This window comes from Triticum dicoccoides, chromosome 5A, assembly GCF_002162155.2.
Source record: "Triticum dicoccoides isolate Atlit2015 ecotype Zavitan chromosome 5A, WEW_v2.0, whole genome shotgun sequence".
Taxonomy (NCBI): domain Eukaryota; kingdom Viridiplantae; phylum Streptophyta; class Magnoliopsida; order Poales; family Poaceae; genus Triticum; species Triticum dicoccoides.
The window spans coordinates 123483685-123500720 of NC_041388.1; the positions used below are offsets into that span (position 1 = coordinate 123483685).

Below are 17036 nucleotides of genomic sequence, written 5' to 3' on the forward strand. Positions count from 1 at the left end.
CGATAGGTAGATTGGATGCCTAGTGCGCGATGCGTAAATTGAATGCGGGCATGGTATAAATCGATTACATCAAGGACAAAGGGCTTACCGCCATTTCCGAGCGTGAAGCCGGTGATCAACGCCAGTGCTCGTCATCCAGTTCTTCACTCCGCTGCTCGCCGTCCAGATCTTGCGCTCGCCGCCGCCTGTGTTAGAGTGGAGAGTGAGTGATGAGAGAAGGATGAAGGTAGTTATGGCGGTGCATCAGGAAACAATGCGACGTCTTGAACGTGGCTTCTCGTGTGCAGCCTCCGACGCCCACGTGCCTCGAGTTGTGTCGCTCGGGCATGGCCGTGAGAAAACGACCGATTCGAGCGTTCCTACTCAGCCAGGCCCGGAGGTGCTTCAAACATCGTGCGGGCCGAGATTAGGTGCAAGGCAGGCAACCAAACGGGCCAAAACTGCATCGTGCGGGCCTGGTTGGACCTAATGCAAGCTACCAAAAATGCCATAAGTGATTTAGTTCAGATATTGGAGCAAACATGATTAGAAATTCACAGTGTGAGAGCGGAAAGTCTGCTTTAATTATCGACCCTAAGAGCATATCTCCGGATATTATGATCTGGTTCATCACATTTGTAGAGATACGGGATACCGATGAGTTAACTTATCTGTAAGTGGACTTTGTTGGTTAGTGTCTTTTCTCATGATATTCCCAGATGGACTTAGTTTGGAAGTAGGAATTGATATGTCTCATTTTACTTTCAGAGACTGAAATGCACTATGGATGTGACGATAAACTATTGTGAAGTAAGAAAGTCAGCACAATCTAATATGTGTAGGATTAAATTTACCATTTTTCTACATTGGATAGATGGACCACATTTTCGCATGTTTTGGAAAGTTTATGTGTAACTGCGCCTTCTAATATTCTTGCGAAATAGTAGTGACACCATGGTATCTTCAAAGAATTATTGTGAGATGATCAAATTTGTTCCCCCACAAGTTAGCAAGTCCTGACAGCAATATTTCTTTTGAGCAAGCTTCTGATAGCAACTTAAGCCAGGTTAGGAGTAAGATGGACATTACTTATTGTGATGTGTATATTTTGACTTCAAGCAATCATTCTATATTTTAATTCTGATATATTGTTAGAATTTATAATATTACAGTGCTGTTAAAATAGCCTTCACAAATCACAATTTAAGATCGTGACCTGAGTATTGAATTCACCATCCAAATAATACAGGAGCCAACATGGAGCTTTCAATGAATAATGCTTCCTAAATATATAAGCTTTCCTTTGACCATATTCAGGTCCCAGTTTCCTCAAACTTGATCTGGAATTCTAAGTGTTCTTCTAATCTGAAAGCATTTGCTTGGCTACTTCTGAATGGTAGACTCGATACTAAAGAGATGCTTCAAAGAAGAAATATCCAGATTAACAACAAAGTAAACTGGATTCTCTGCAGTATTGGCCAGCTTGAGACCACGGATCGCCTCTTATCGAACTGTTGCTTCAACAGAGATTTCTGGAACTTGCGGTGGAAATCATGCTCATTATAGCCAGTTCATCCTTCAACAAGCCTTTCTTCATGGAGGTCTTTGTTGTAACTGCCTGGAACATTTGGAAGCAGATAAACTCTAAGATCTTTGAAGATGTAATCATAGTTTAGGTGTTTGGTCTTGCATATTCAAAAGAGACATTTCCTTCTTTTGTACAGAGTGAAGGAGTGTGTGAATCCCCCCTTAAATGCTGGTTTGACGATCTGGGCTATGCCCCTCCCCATTTTTACTGCCTTCCTCCTTATATACCATACGCACATATCGTCTTGTAAATACTTCTGGTCTCGATAAAATGTTACTGTTGGGGCCTCCCCTACAGTTTTTCACTCAAAAAAAGTTCCTATTATTACTGACTTGCTATCCCCTATTTGTAACTGAAGAAAATTCTTTCTATGACCTGCAGGGGATCCTTCAAGTAAACCTAACCTTCACCTCGCGAACAGGCTAGATCGTGATACCAGTGGTCTCATGGTCATCACCAAATGCAACAAAGTTGCAGCGAAGCTTGTGAAGGCCTTTACTGAGCACAAAGTGAAGATAACATATCTAGCTCTTTGCATAGGTTACCCACCAGCGTGGGAAAAGATTAAGATATGTTCTGGTCATGGGCGATCAAAACACGGCGCTTGGCGTGTGTACGCTATGTCTGACGTTGGCCGAACACTACCAGGGGGTTCCTCTGTAAGGGACATGAGCACAAAATTCGAAGTGCTAGGGACAGATGGTGAAGGACAGTACAGAGAACCATCTAATGTTGACATTGATGATATAGAGTCGATTACAGTACAAGAGAAAGCAGCTGACCAAACTTCAAATGTTGATGTGAAGAACCACATGATTTTTGTTAGAGCCTATCCTCAAAGTGGACGAACACACCAGATTCGTCTGCACTGTCAATATCTTGGGTTTCCTATCAGAGGTGATGTGAAGTACGGAGGAGTGATCGAGTGGAACGGTGTGGACTGTGATGGTCATGCGTTGCATGCAGAAAGCTTATCATTTGTGCATCCGGTAACTGGATTGCCTGTCACATTCCGAGCACCTCTCCCTTCATGGGCAAGTGAAATTATTTCAACAATGGGATGAAATTCCCTTGACCTTATTGTGATGCATGGCCCTCCAGTCAGTTTTGCTGAAACTTTCAAGCAAGACCAGCATTGAACTGCCAGAAGCACCTCTTGGAGGTCCTCAAGGAGAGCAGCATTCATCGGTAACCATGAAAAGAAGAATTCTGACAATTGTTTGCAGCTCGCCAACGTAGTGAAGAATCTTGGACATATGTACTTGTTGAATAGGCTAAGTACTGGATTATTGTTGTAGCACAGATTTTCACTTTGGGGGTATGGCAACTGTATCCATGAAATTAACTTTTTTGCTGTGTAGCATCCATATGGTTGTTGTAGCAGTATTTTCAGTACTGCAGTTGTAACCATGCACATTGTACCGTGGGATATTCAGTTCTTGAACAACAGAGTCTGTTCTGTTGCACCAAACTTTTAGCATCCAGATCTGGAGATACTAGAAAAGGAACTAGAGTAGAGGGAAATACACAGGAGCTCCTGGGTGCTCCACCCCCTTATATGAATATTAAGAAATCTAGAAGCTTGAGATATCAAATTTGGGTACCCAATCTACTCCCGTGTGAAGTTTCAGAAATGTATCCGTGGCGAAGAGAATACAGTATGACCTACGATCCATCCAAACAGTTTTTTTTCTATACATAGGTATTCTTTTACAGAGAACACATTTCCTAGATAAACTGCTGAAGGAAACATGTCACCCGTTAAAATGTCCACATCCCGCTCTCTGATAAACGTAGTGGAACACAGGGATATTCACTCTTGTGTGCTCGATTGTTTTCCTCCTGGAGATGTTAAAATGATCATTACCTTTCTGGTGGATATCTGCACTTCCTGTCTGTTCATAGTTGTAACATTGGTTCTAGTACATAGCTGAATCAACACTTCCTGTCTGTTCATAGTTGTTGTAACATTGGTTCTAGTACATAGCTGATTCAGTCATCACTGGAAAACTATTTACATAAGAGTGCCATGATGAACTAAAACACAACAGCCGATGTAAATAAAACATACTTGAAGTTCCTCAGCTCATCGTTTGCTGGCATGAATGAAAATATTCAGAACATGTTCCTTTCTTCGTTTTTTTATTTGAAAAAGGAAACATGTTTTCTTGAAATTTACTGCTCAAGCTACTGCAGAAGTGCAGAAGGGAACAAACCACGAAGAGAAAAATGTCCTCATAGCATCCTTTGATTAATGCAATGGACCACAGGGATATTTTTACCCCGGTGGGCTCGGTTGTTTTTTCCTCATTGAGTTATGAAAATGATATGCCGCCTCAATACATCTGAAACATACAGCCAATTCATGCTACTGGGAAAAACATCTCTTGGGAAGAAAGAAAAAACATCTCTCTCAGACTGTTGCATCAGAGGAATTCATCATCATTTGGCTGATGGACACATCATTCTCTCCATCGATGGCCGCAGCTCGGGTTGCAGCAGACGAAGAAGAGCGTCATCCCCTCCTCCCCTCTCGCGGTGGCCTATAGAACACAACCAAATCAAGGTGAGGTTTTGTTCAGGAATAAACCTCTGAATAATGTCAACAGTTTGCGTTGGGCTTGAACCTATTTTACCTGGAAGAAGACAGCTTCGCCATGGCCACAGACGGCGCAGCGGACTTCCTTGGTGCGGGGAAGGGTTGGGTCACCTGCGACGTCCTGGAGCACCTGGGTGAACTCTCCAGCGCTGTGGTGCACCACGTTCCGGTAGACACAGTTGTTGTCTGCGACCTCCTGCAGTTTCATAGCATTTCAAGGTCAAAACAAGAACCTGGCAGCAATTGGCAATGCACGGAACAAGCTCTACTTTTGTCACAAGTTGACAGCCTATGCTATGCACTTCTCTTTCAGTTCAATGTGCTCAAGCTCAGTTTTTTCCTGAGACTGATAACAGCACAGCAGCCCTTACTCTACCGACAGACTGTACAATTTTACATGCCACATTAATTCAGTCTTTCCTCTTTTACTGGAATGGCTATGCTCTTTTCTTCAGTTTTCCTCTTGTTGCCGAGGCTTACAGTATGAAGTAACTTGTAGGGACGAGGTAGTATGAGGTGAAGAAATAGGGAAATCTTTGGATGAACAGAGTGGGGAAGAAGAAGAAGAAGTGGTGGTGACCTGGTGGTCGCAGTTCCTGCAGGCGAAGAGGAGCACCTTCTGGTCCCTGTCCTCCTTGGGATACAAGATGTTGTTGCTGCGGCCCCCCAAAAAAGAGAGAATGGAACGGATCTGCCGGTCAAATCCATGGCCCAAACAAGGCAACAACGAGGAAAGCAGCTTGGGCTTACCATTCACGGCAAAACTTCATGGCACTCATGGCTGCTGCTGGGTCGGTGAACGAGACCTCCTCCTGTCGGCTGATTCGATGCTTGCCGCTCTCAAATCAGAATCAGAGATCCTTGCTACTCTTGGCGTGGAGCGGAGCCGAATCCCTGCCTCTCCCCTAACCCTTTGCAGGAAAGTGGATGGATTGGATGGGGGCAGGTCGGTCTCTCGGAGGGGAAGCAAGTCGAGACGAAGACGGCCTTTCACTCTTCGGGGACTGGCTGGGGTGGAGCTGGAGCTGGAGTGAAGTCAAACACAGCGTGCCGGGGGAGAATGTCCTTTTCCGATGCCGCACTGCTTTGTTTGTTTCTCATGCTTTTGCGATGCCGCCTGTCTGTGGGGACACCGCACACAACGCATGGAGAGGCAGAGATTTCATGATGATAGAGAAAGCCAACGGCGCGCTTCCTGGCCAATTTGTTTTTTGGCTAAATTTTGCTGGTTTTGTACACCTGCTGCAGCTGGCTAAAGGCCAAGAAACCAAAACTTTGCTCGGTCTTTCCAGAGCTGTACCAGCTGGAGGAAACGGAGAAGAATTCCCGTTTCCAGCGAGCTGGAAGGGTCCGTCCGGGCTGGCCAGGAGAGGCAGTGCGTCTGCGTGCACACGGAATGGAAGGATCCACAAGGTTTGAAACCAAAGCGTGTGGTGTGGATACCTAGAAAGGCGGCTCGTCAAAGATTTGTCAATCCCCTAGAAATTTCAGAAACAAGTTAACCAACCGCCTCAAGAAAGTTCTTCTCCCTCTTACGAGATGGCTGTGGTTGCCTGTGCATGAGCGGGGCCATACACAATGCTATTTATTTATTATAATGTATTTTTTTGACAGGAAGACTGTAAGAGAGGCCCTTAGAGTATAATTGGTGCAACGAATCCAAATTGCAAGTATCATGCCTTAAACCTGGGTGGGTGGAAAGACATCAACCCCTTCCCACCACTAGGCTATACCTTAGTCTGCAATTATTAGAATGTATTGAAACAGAGGCAATTAATTAAGAAGAAAAAAGTTAATATACAGAAAATCGAACAAAAACCGTTACAGATAACTCGCACGGACTACTCACAAATTACAAAACACCAACACCACTCAAACGGCCCTTCAAACAAAACAACAACCGCAACGCACGACACTTGCACAACACAATGAAACTCCTGACGAGCACACCAAACAACTGCAAAAACTGGGTACCCTCCGTCATGAAATCATGGACACCTTTCGAATGTTGCAACTCTTCTTGTCTTGCCAGATCCAGGCTGATCAGCCACCCATTTCTCAGGGAAATCATAAAACCCATTGAATTTCTTTGTGTCGATGTAGTCAACCAAGAGGCTCCTATGAGCCAACATCAACATACTGGCCGCATCGACATACACAACTAGAGGATCCACCGACACGACATCATCAACCACGGGAACCACCAACACAACATCATCGACCACATGAACCACCGACCCGATGGACTCAGACACCTTCAGATGCGCACATCACATAAGCGAAACATGTCCCTCACATGAGGTCACCGGTGAGTTCACCTCCAAATGCTCCACGGACAAAGGTGAGGCAGGGAGGGTTCAGACAAAGCTCCCGTAACTCAGGCATGACCTGTAGCACCGGAGCCTTGAACACGACGATGGACTCTCCCTCAGTGGCAGGCAACACAGGAGACATTGTCGGCGATGACGATGGGTTGTCCCCAACACGAGGGGAGAAACATCCATATAGCTATTTCCCCTCTTCCTCTGTGGAGCTAACATCGGCCACACTAGGAGGGCCTGACACCAGAGTAGTCAACATAGCCGACGCAAGGGAGAGACTGCTCATAGTAGCTTCCGCCTACTCCAGAAAACTCCCAACCCACGCCAGCCAATCCCTGCAACAATATTGTCTGATCAGTCAGAGAGGACTACAACATCACATTGGATGAAGCTGCCGACCAACGGTAGTAGAGACGACAGACCCCCAAAGACCCATGGCAAAGCGCCTTGGAGGGGAGTGAAAATTTTATCGGACCTTCACATGAAGCTGGAGCAGGACGATGAACAGTACCGAGTACTAGCGGCATGACAAGGCATGTCAAAGAGCTTAGAGGACGCCATGGTTTGCGGCATTCACACACGAGATGACCATTCTCCAAGAAATGGGAGTACCAAAGAAGATCTCTGCAGCTAGCCGCACGGTGCCCAAGTGTGAGGCATATGCAACATCTATCGTGCATCCAAGTAGGGATGTGACGAGGAGCCATTATTGGGGCTGGCGACGTCGGGTGATGCGGACCACGCCGGGGTAACACCTCCTGCCATACCCCGCTCGCCTCCGCCACACCCCCCATTAACGGATGAGCGGGGGCCGGGATCGATGCCTTGGCAGCAAGCGGCATCATAGGGACGCCCGTCTCGTCCATTCGATGAATGACATATGTTGTGACATCGAGCTGACACGTGGTTCCTCTGGCCAGTGACAATTTTACACGTGGAAAATCCACATTGGTCTGGGCTTTAAACGGGTTATCGGTGTTGGGGAACGTAGTAATTTCAAAAAATTTCCTACGCACACGCAAGATCATGGTGATGCATAGCAACGAGAGGGGAGAGTGTGATCTACGTACCCTTGTAGACCGACAGCGGAAGCGTTAGCACAACGCGGTTGATGTAGTCGTACGTCTTCACGGCCTGACCGATCAAGCACCGAAACTACGACACCTCCGAGTTTTAGCACACGTTCAGCTCGATGACGATCCCCGGACTCCGATCCAGCAAAGTGTCGGGGAAGAGTTCCGTCAGCACGACGGCGTGATGACGATCTTGATGTACTACCGTCGCAGGGCTTCGCCTAAGCACCGCTACAATATTATCGAGGACTATGGTGGAAGGGGGCACCGCACACGGCTAAGAATATGATCACGTGGATCAACTTGTGTCTATGGGGTGTCCCTGCCTCTGTATATAAAGGATCAAAGGGGGGGGTGCGGCCGGCCAGGAGAGGGCACGCCAGGAGGAGTCCTACTCCCACCGGGAGTAGGATTCCCCCCTTTCCTTGTTGGAATAGGATTCGTGAAGTGGGAAAGAGGAGAGAGAGAAGGAAGGGGGGCGCCGCCCCCCTCTCCTTGTCCTATTTGGACTAGGGGGGAGGGGCGCGCGGCCCAGCCCTGGCCACCTCTCCTCTCTTCCACTAAGGCCCACTAAGGCCCATATACCTCCCGGGGGGTTCCGGTAACCTCCCGGTACTCCGGTAAAATCCCGATTTCACCCGGAACACTTCCGATATCCAAATATAGGCTTCCAATATATCAATCTTTATGTCTCGACCATTTCGAGACTCCTCGTCATGTCCGTGATCACATCCGAGACTCCGAACAAACTTTGGTACATCAAAATGCATAAACTCATAATATAACTGTCATCAAAACCTTAAGCGTGCGGACCCTACGGGTTCGAGAACAATGTAGACATGACCGAGACACGTCTCCGGTCAATAACCAATAGCGGAACCTGGATGCTCATATTGGCTCCCACATATTCTACAAAGATCTTTATCGGTCAGACCGCATAACAACATACGTTGTTCCCTTTGCCATCGGTATGTTACTTGCCCGAGATTCGATCGTCGGTATCTCAATACCTAGTTCAATCTTGTTACCGGCAAGTCTCTTTACTCGTTTCGTAATACATCATCTCGCAACTAACTCATTAGTTGCAATGCTTGCAAGGCTTATGTGATGTGCATTACCGAGAGGGCCCAGAGATACCTCTCCGACATTCGGAGTGACAAATCCTAATCTCGAAATACGCCAACCCAACATGTACCTTTGGAGACACCTGTAGAGCACCTTTATAATCACCCATTTACGTTGTGACGTTTGGTAGCACACAAAGTGTTCCTCCGGCAAACGGGAGTTGCATAATCTCATAGTCATAGGAACATGTATAAGTCATGAAGAAAGCAATAGCAACATACTAAACGATCGGGTGCTAAGCTAATGGAATGGGTCATGTCAATCAGATCATTCACCTAATGATGTGATCCCGTTAATCAAATAACAACTCTTTGTCCATGGTTAGGAAACATAACCATCTTTGATTAACGAGCTAGTCAAGTAGAGGCATACTAGTGACACTCTGTTTGTCTATGTATTCACACATGTATTATGTTTCCGGTTAATACAATTCTAGCATGAATAATAAACATTTATCATGATATAAGGAAATAAATAATAACTTTATTATTGCCTCTAGGGCATATTTCCTTCAGTCTCCCACTTGCACTAGAGTCAATAATCTAGTTCACATCGCCATGTGATTCAACACTAAGAGTTCACATCACCATGTGATTAACACCCATAGTTCACATCGTCATGTGACCTATACCCAAAGGGTTTACTAGAGTCAATAATCTAGTTCACATCATTTATGTGATTAACACCCAAAGAGTACTAAGGTGTGATCATGTTTTGCTTGTGAGATAATTTTAGTCAACGGGTCTGTCACATACATATCCGTAAGTATTTTGCGAATTCTATGTCTACAATGCTCTGCACGGAGCTACTCTAGCTAATTGCTCCCACTTTCAATATGTATCTAGATCGAGACTTAGAGTCATCCAGATCTGTGTCAAAACTTGCATCGACGTAACTTTTTACGACGAACCTTTTGTCACCTCCATAATCGAGAAATATTTCCTTATTCCACTAAGGATAATTTTGACCAATGTCCAGTGATCTACTCTTAGATCACTATTGTACTCCCTTGCTTAACACAGTGTAGGGTATACAATAGATCTGGTACACATCATGGCATACTTTATAGAACCTATGGCTGAGGCATAGGGAATGACTTTCATTCTCTTTCTATCTTCTGCCGTGGTCGGGCTTTGAGTCTTACTCAATTTCATACCTTGTAACACAGCCAAGAACTCTTTCTTTGACTGTTCCATTTTTTAACTACTTCAAAATATTGTCAAGGTATGTACTCATTAAAAAAACTTATCAAGTGTCTTGATCTATCTCTATAGATTTTGATGCTTAATATGTAAGCAGCTTCATCGAGGTCTTTCTTTGAAAAACTTCTTTAAAAACACTCTTTTATGCTTTGCAGAATAATTCTACATTATTTCCGATCAACAATATGTCATTCACATATAATTATCATAAATGCTGTAGTGCTTCCACTCACTTTCTTGTAAATACAGGCTTCACCGCAAGTCTGTATAAAACTATATGCTTTGATCATACTATCAAAGCGTTTATTCCAACTCCGAGAGGCTTGCACCAGTCCATAAATGGATTGCTGGAGCTTGCACACTTTGTTAGCTCCTTTTGGATCGACAAAACCTTCCGGCTGCATCATATACAACTCTTCTTCCAAAAATCCATTCAGGAATGCAGTTTTGACATCCATTTGCTGGATTTTATAAAATGCGGCAATTGCTAACATGATTCGGACAGACTTAAGCATAGATATGAGTGAGAAACTCTCATCATAGTCAATCACCTTGAACTTGTCGAAAACCTTTTTGCGACAATTCTAGCTTTGTAGATAGTAACACTACTATCAGCGTCCGTCTTCCTCTTGAAGATCCATTTAATCTCAATGGCTCGCCGATCATTGGGCAAGTCAATCAAAGTCCATACTTTGTTCTCATACATGGATCTCATCTCAGATTTCATGGCCTCAAGCCATTTCGCGGAATCCAGGCTCATCATCGCTTCCTCATAGTTTGCAAGTTCGTCATGGTCTAGTAACATGACTTCCAGAACAGGATTACCGTACCACTTTGGTGCAGATCTCACTCTGGTTTACCTACGAGATTCGGTATTAACTTGATCTGAAGTTACATGATCATCATCATTAGTCCTCCTCACTAATTGGTGTAGTAGTCACAGGAACAGATTTCTTGTGATGAACTACTTTTCAATAAGGGAGAAGGTACAATTACCTTATCAAGTTCTACTTTCCTCCCACTCACTTCTTTCAAGAGAAACTCCTTCTCTAGAAAGGATCCATTCTTAGCAACGAATGTCTTGCCTTCGGATCTGTGATAGAAGGTGTACCTAGTAGTCTCATTTGGGTATCCTATGAAGACATATTTCTCCGATTTGGGTTTGAGCTTATCAGGATGAAACTTTTTCATATAAGCATCACAATCCCAAACTTTAAGAAACGACAACTTTGGTTTCTTGCCAAACCACAGTTCAGATTGTGTCGTCTCAACGGACTTAGATGGTGCCCTTTTAAACGTGAATGCAGCTGTCTTTAATGCATAACCCCAAAATGATAGTGGTAGATCGGTAAGAGACATCATAGATCGCACCATATCTAATAAAGTACGGCTATGATGTTCGGACACACCATTATGCTGTGGTGTTCCAGGTGGCATGAGTAGTGAAACTATTTCACATTGTTTTAACTGAAGGCCAGACTCGTAACTCAAATATTTTACCTTTGTGATCATATCGTAGAAAATTTTATTTTCTTGTTACGATGATTCTCCACTTCACTCTGAAATTCTTTGAACTTTTCAAATATTTCAGACTTGTGTTTCATTAAGTAGATATACCCATATCTGCTCAAATCATCTGTGAAGGTCAGAAAATAATGATACCCGCCACGAGCCTTAACACTCATCGGATCTCATACATCAGTATGTATTATTTCCAATAAGTCAGTTGCTCGCTCCATAGTTTCTGAGAATGGCGTTTTAGTCATCTTGCCCATGAGGCATGGTTCGCAAGCATCAACTGATTCATAATCAAGTGATTCCAAAAACCCATTAGCATGGAGTTTCTTCATGCGCTTTACACCAATATGACCTAAATGGTAGTGCCACAAATAAGTTGCACTATCATTATTAACTTTGCATCTTTTGGTTTCAATATTATGATTATGTGTATCACTACGATCGAGATCCAACGAACTATTTTCATTGGGTGTGTAACCATATAAGGTTTTATTCATGTAAACAGAACAAAAATTTATTCTCTTACTTAAATGAATAACCGTATTACAATAAACATGATCAAATCATATTCATGCTCAACGCAAACACCAAATAACACTTATTCAGGTTCAACACTAATCCCGAAAGTATAGGGAGTGTGCGATGATGATCATATCAATCTTGGAACCACTTCCAACACACATCGTCACTTCACCCTTAACTAGTCTCTGTTTATTCTGCAACTCCCGTTTCGAGTTACTAATCTTAGCAACTGAACTAGTATCAAATACTGAGGGGTTGCTATAAACACTAGTAAAGTACACATCAATAACATGTATATCAAATATACTTATGTTCACTTTGCCATCCTTCTTATCTGCCAATCACTTGGGATAGTTCCGCTTCCAGTGACCAGTCCCTTTGCAGTAGAAACACTTAGTCTCAGGCTTAGGACCAGACTTGGGCTTCTTCACTTGAGCAGCAACTTGCTTGCTGTTCTTCTTGAAGTTCCCCTTCTTCCCTCTGCCCTTTTCTTGAAACTAGTGGTCTTGTCTACCATCAACACTTGATGTTTTTCTTGATTTCTACCTTCGTCAATTTCCGCATTACGAAGAGCTTGGGAATCCTTTCCGTTATCCCTTGCATATCATAGTTCATCACGAAGTTCTACTAACTTGGTGATGGTGACTAGAGAATTCTGTCAATCACTATCTTATCTGGAAGATTAACTCCCACTTGATTCAAGCGATTGTAGTACTCAGACAATCTGAGCACATGCTCACTAGTTGAGTGATTCTCCTACATCCTTTAGCTATATAACTTGTTGGAGACTTCATATCTCTCAACTCGGGTATTTGCTTGAAATATTAACTTCAACTCCTGGAACATCTCATATGCTCCATGACGTTCAAAACGTCTTTGAAGTCCCGATTCTAAGCCATTAAGCATGGTGCACTAAACTATCAAGTAGTCATCATATTGAGCTAGCCAAACGTTCATAACGTCTGCATCTGCTCCTGCAATAGGTCTGTCACCTAGCGGTGCATCAAGGACATAATTCTTCTGTGCAGCAATGAGGATAAACCTCAGATCACGGATCCAATCCGCATCATTGCTACTAACATATTTCAACACAATTTTCTTTAGGAACATATCAAAATAAACACAGGGAAGCAACAACGCGAGCTATTGATCTACAACATAATTTGCAAAATACTACGAGGACTAAGTTCATGATAAATTTAAGTTCAATTAATCATATTACTTAAGAACTCCCACTTAGATAGACATCCCTCTAATCCTCTAAGTGATTACGTGATCCAAATCAACTAAACCATGTCCGATCATCACGTGAGATGGAGTAGTTTCATTGGTGAACATCGCTATGTTGATCATATCTGCAATATGATTCACGCTCGACCTTTCGGTCTCCGTGTTCCGAGGCCATATCTGTATATGCTTGGCTCGTCAAGTATAACCTGAGTATTCTGCGTGTGCAACTGTTTTGCACCCGTTGTATTTGAACGTAGAGCTTATCACACCCGATCATCACGTGGTGTCTCAGCACGAAGAACTTTCGCAACGGTGCATACTCAGGGAGAACACTTCTTGATAATTAGTGAGAGATCATATTATAATGCTACCGTCAATCAAAGCAAGATAAGATGCATAAAAGATAAACATCACATGCAATCAATATAAGTGATATGATATGGCCACCATCATCTTGTGCTTGTGATCTCCATCTTCGAAGCACCGTCATGATCACCATCGTCACCGGCGCGACACCTTGATCTCCATTGTAGCATCGTTGTCGTCTCGCCAATCTTATGCTTCCACGACTATCGCTACCACTTAGTGATAAAGTAAAGCATTACAGCGCGATTGCATTGCATACAATAAAGCGACAACCATATGGCTCCTGCCAGTTGCCGATAACTCGGTTACAAAACATGATCATCTCATACAATAAAATTTAGCATCATGTCTTGACCATATCACATCACAACATGCCCTGCAAAAACAAGTTAGACGTCCTCTACTTTGTTGTTGCAAGTTTTACGTGGCTGCTACGGGCTTAAGCAAGAACCAATCTTACCTACGCATCAAAACCACAATGATAGTTTGTCAAGTTGGTGCTGTTTTAACCTTCGCAAGGACCGGGCGTAGCCACACTCGGTTCAACTAAAGTTGGAGGAACTGTCACCCGCAAGCCACCTATGTGCAAAGCACGTCGGGAGAACCGGTCTCGCGTAAGCGTACGCGTAATGTTGGTCCGGGCCGCTTCATCCAACAATACCGCCGAACCAAAGTATGACATGCTGGTAAGCAGTATGACTTATATCGCCCACAACTCACTTGTGTTCTACTCGTGCATATAACATCAACATATAAAACCTAGGCTCTGATAGCACTGTTGGGGAACGTAGTAATTTCAAAAAAATTCCTACGCAAACGCAAGATCATGGTGATGCATAGCAACGAGAGGGGAGAGTGTGATCTACGTACCCTTGTAGACCGACAGCGGAAGCGTTAGCACAACGCGGTTGATGTAGTCGTACGTCTTCACGGCCCGACCGATCAAGCACCGAAACTACGGCACTTTCGAGTTTTAGCACACGTTCAGCTCAATGACGATCCCCGGACTCCGATCCAGCAAAGTGTCAGGGAAGAGTTCCGTCAGCATGACGGCGTGGTGACGATCTTGATGTACTACCATCGCAAGGCTTCGCCTAAGCACCGCTACAATATTATCGAGGACTATGGTGGAAGGGGGCACCGCACACGGCTAAGAATACGATCATGTGGATCAACTTGTGTCTATGGGGTGTCCCTGCCTCCGTATATAAAGGATCAAAGGGGGGGTGCGGCCGTCCAGGAGAGGGCGAGCCAGGAGGAGTCCTACTCCCACCGGGAGTAGGATTCCCCCCTTTCCTTGTTGGAATAGGATTCGTGAAGTGGGAAAGAGGAGAGAGAGAAGGAAGGGGGGGCGCCGCCCCCCTCTCCTTGTCCTATTCGGACTAGGGGGGAGGAGCGCACGGCCCAGCCCTGGCCACCTCTCCTCTCTTCCACTAAGGCCCACTAAGGCCCATATACCTCCCGGGGGGGTTCCGGTAACCTCCCGGTACTCCGGTAAAATCCCGATTTCACCCGGAACACTTCCGATATCCAAATATAGGCTTCCAATATACCAATCTTTATGTCTCGACCATTTCGAGACTCCTCGTCATGTCCGTGATCACATCCGGGACTCCGAACAAACTTCGGTACATCAAAATGCATAAACTCATAATATAACTGTCATCAAAACCTTAAGCGTGCGGACCCTACGGGTTCGAGAACAATGTAGACATGACCGAGACACGTCTCCGGTCAATAACCAATAGCGGAACCTGGATGCTCATATTGGCTCCCACATATTCTACGAAGATCTTTATCGGTCAGACCGCATAACAACATACGTTGTTCCCTTTGTCATCGGTATGTTACTTGCCCGAGATTCGATCGTCGGTATCTCAATACCTAGTTCAATCTTGTTACCGGCAAGTCTCTTTACTCGTTTCGTAATACATCATCTTGCAACTAACTCATTAGTTGCAATGCTTGCAAGGCTTATGTGATGTGCATTACCGAGAGGGCCTAGAGATACCTCTCCGACATTCGGAGTGACAAATCCTAATCTCAAAATACGCCAACCCAACATGTACCTTTGGAGACACCTGTAGAGCACCTTTATAATCACCCATTTACGTTGTGACGTTTGGTAGCACACAAAGTGTTCCTCCGGCAAACGGGAGTTGCATAATCTCATAGTCATAGGAACATGTATAAGTCATGAAGAAAGCAATAGCAACATACTAAACGATCGGGTGCTAAGCTAATGGAATGGGTCATGTCAATCAGATCATTCACCTAATGATGTGATCCCGTTAATCAAATAACAACTCTTTGTCCATGGTTAGGAAACATAACCATCTTTGATTAACGAGCTAGTCAAGTAGAGGCATACTAGTGACACTCTGTTTGTCTATGTATTCACACATGTATTATGTTTCCGGTTAATACAATTCTAGCATGAATAATAAACATTTATCATGATATAAGGAAATAAATAATAACTTTATTATTGCCTCTAGGGCATATTTCCTTCAATCGGATCCAAACCGGAACCCGATAGCTTAACCGCGACCCGTTACGGTGGATGCCACGTGTTGGTTACCCTTGACGAAAGCACTTCCATGACGCGTCATTTATTGTCATGGAAGTGAACACTTTCATGATGATAATTTGAGTATTGTCATGGAACACTTCTACGACAGCATAGGTATAACTATCTTGATTCTGTCATAAAATCGTCACGGATGTGTACATGCATGACAAAAAACGCGACCTATTGTGACAAACACGTATCATCGTAGAAATGTTTTTTTGTAGTATAGGTTAATAGGTTAGTCCAAAAAATGATATAAAATAGCATATAAAGCATCCAAGATTGATAATATAATAGTATGGAACAATAAAAAAAATTATACATAAGATGTATCAAGCGGGTGCGTCAAGCTTTGCTGTTGCCACAGCAACGCTTCTAATAATGACCACAAGAGTCACTACAAAAAAAAGACATCCGTGACATTTTGGGTCGAACGAAAAAAATTGTCATGCTTATGACACTTCTATGATGATAATTATGACAAAACCCGGTATCATCATAGATGTGGTGGGCTCCTATTTCTATGACAAAAATCATGATAGAAAAATGGGTTTTTCGTCCTGGGCGGGCCAGAGACGCACCTGCATGACATTCTTTGGGCCGTCCATGATGGAAAAAATCATGGTAGAAGTGAGGGCGAGGAGAATTTCAAGGAGTTCCCGGTTACGCTGGGTGGTCGAGGCCGAGCGACGCACAGAGGGATTGCGTTTATCTCATACACGTACGTGCGTGGGTGCGAGGCATTGGGCTCTAATTGAACCCGAGCGAGGTGTTTGCTTACTGAACCCGAGCGATTGCACCGGCTACGCATTACTGAACCCGAGCGATCGATCGATCCCTAGCTGTTAACTGAACCCGGTCGAGCCATTCCTTCGCTACTGGTGCTAACTGAAGCCGATCGAACCTGCTGCCTCTTGATGAACAGTGAGCGTTGCTGGGGG

The 17036-nt window shown here is 44.2% G+C and overlaps 2 protein-coding genes across 2 annotated transcripts in view; one reads left to right on the forward strand and one right to left on the reverse strand.

Annotated features, from left to right (window-relative positions):
• Positions 1 to 3133, forward strand: part of LOC119300077 (RNA pseudouridine synthase 1-like) — a 6978-nt gene extending 3845 nt beyond the window's left edge. The window contains exon 2 of the mRNA XM_037577147.1: positions 1949 to 3133. Coding sequence (XP_037433044.1) covers positions 1949 to 2631 — 683 coding nt within the window. The 3' untranslated portion in view covers positions 2632 to 3133. The remainder of the gene's footprint in view (positions 1 to 1948) is intronic.
• A 654-nt stretch (positions 3134 to 3787) lies between these two features.
• LOC119300079 (DNA-directed RNA polymerases II, IV and V subunit 9B) lies at positions 3788 to 5249 on the reverse strand. Its single transcript, XM_037577150.1, has 4 exons — positions 4917 to 5249; positions 4747 to 4822; positions 4204 to 4362; positions 3788 to 4110 (listed from the first exon to the last, which is right to left on the reverse strand). Exons 1-4 carry the CDS (start codon positions 4943 to 4945, stop codon positions 4030 to 4032), a joined length of 345 nt encoding a protein of 114 aa, XP_037433047.1. The 5' UTR covers positions 4946 to 5249; the 3' UTR covers positions 3788 to 4029.
• Between the last annotated feature and the right edge of the window lie 11787 nt (positions 5250 to 17036).

Excerpts from the sequence above, each read along its gene's own strand:
- LOC119300079 (XM_037577150.1), bottom strand. The coding sequence starts at position 4,945 with ATGAGTGCCATGAAGTTTTGCCGTGAATG. Across the intron at positions 4,823-4,916 it reads ATGAAGTTTTGCCGTGAATG|CAACAACATCTTGTATCCCA; the intron begins GTAAGCCCAAGC and ends GGGGGGCCGCAG. Across the intron at positions 4,111-4,203 it reads GCGAAGCTGTCTTCTTCCAG|GCCACCGCGAGAGGGGAGGA; the intron begins GTAAAATAGGTT and ends TGTGTTCTATAG.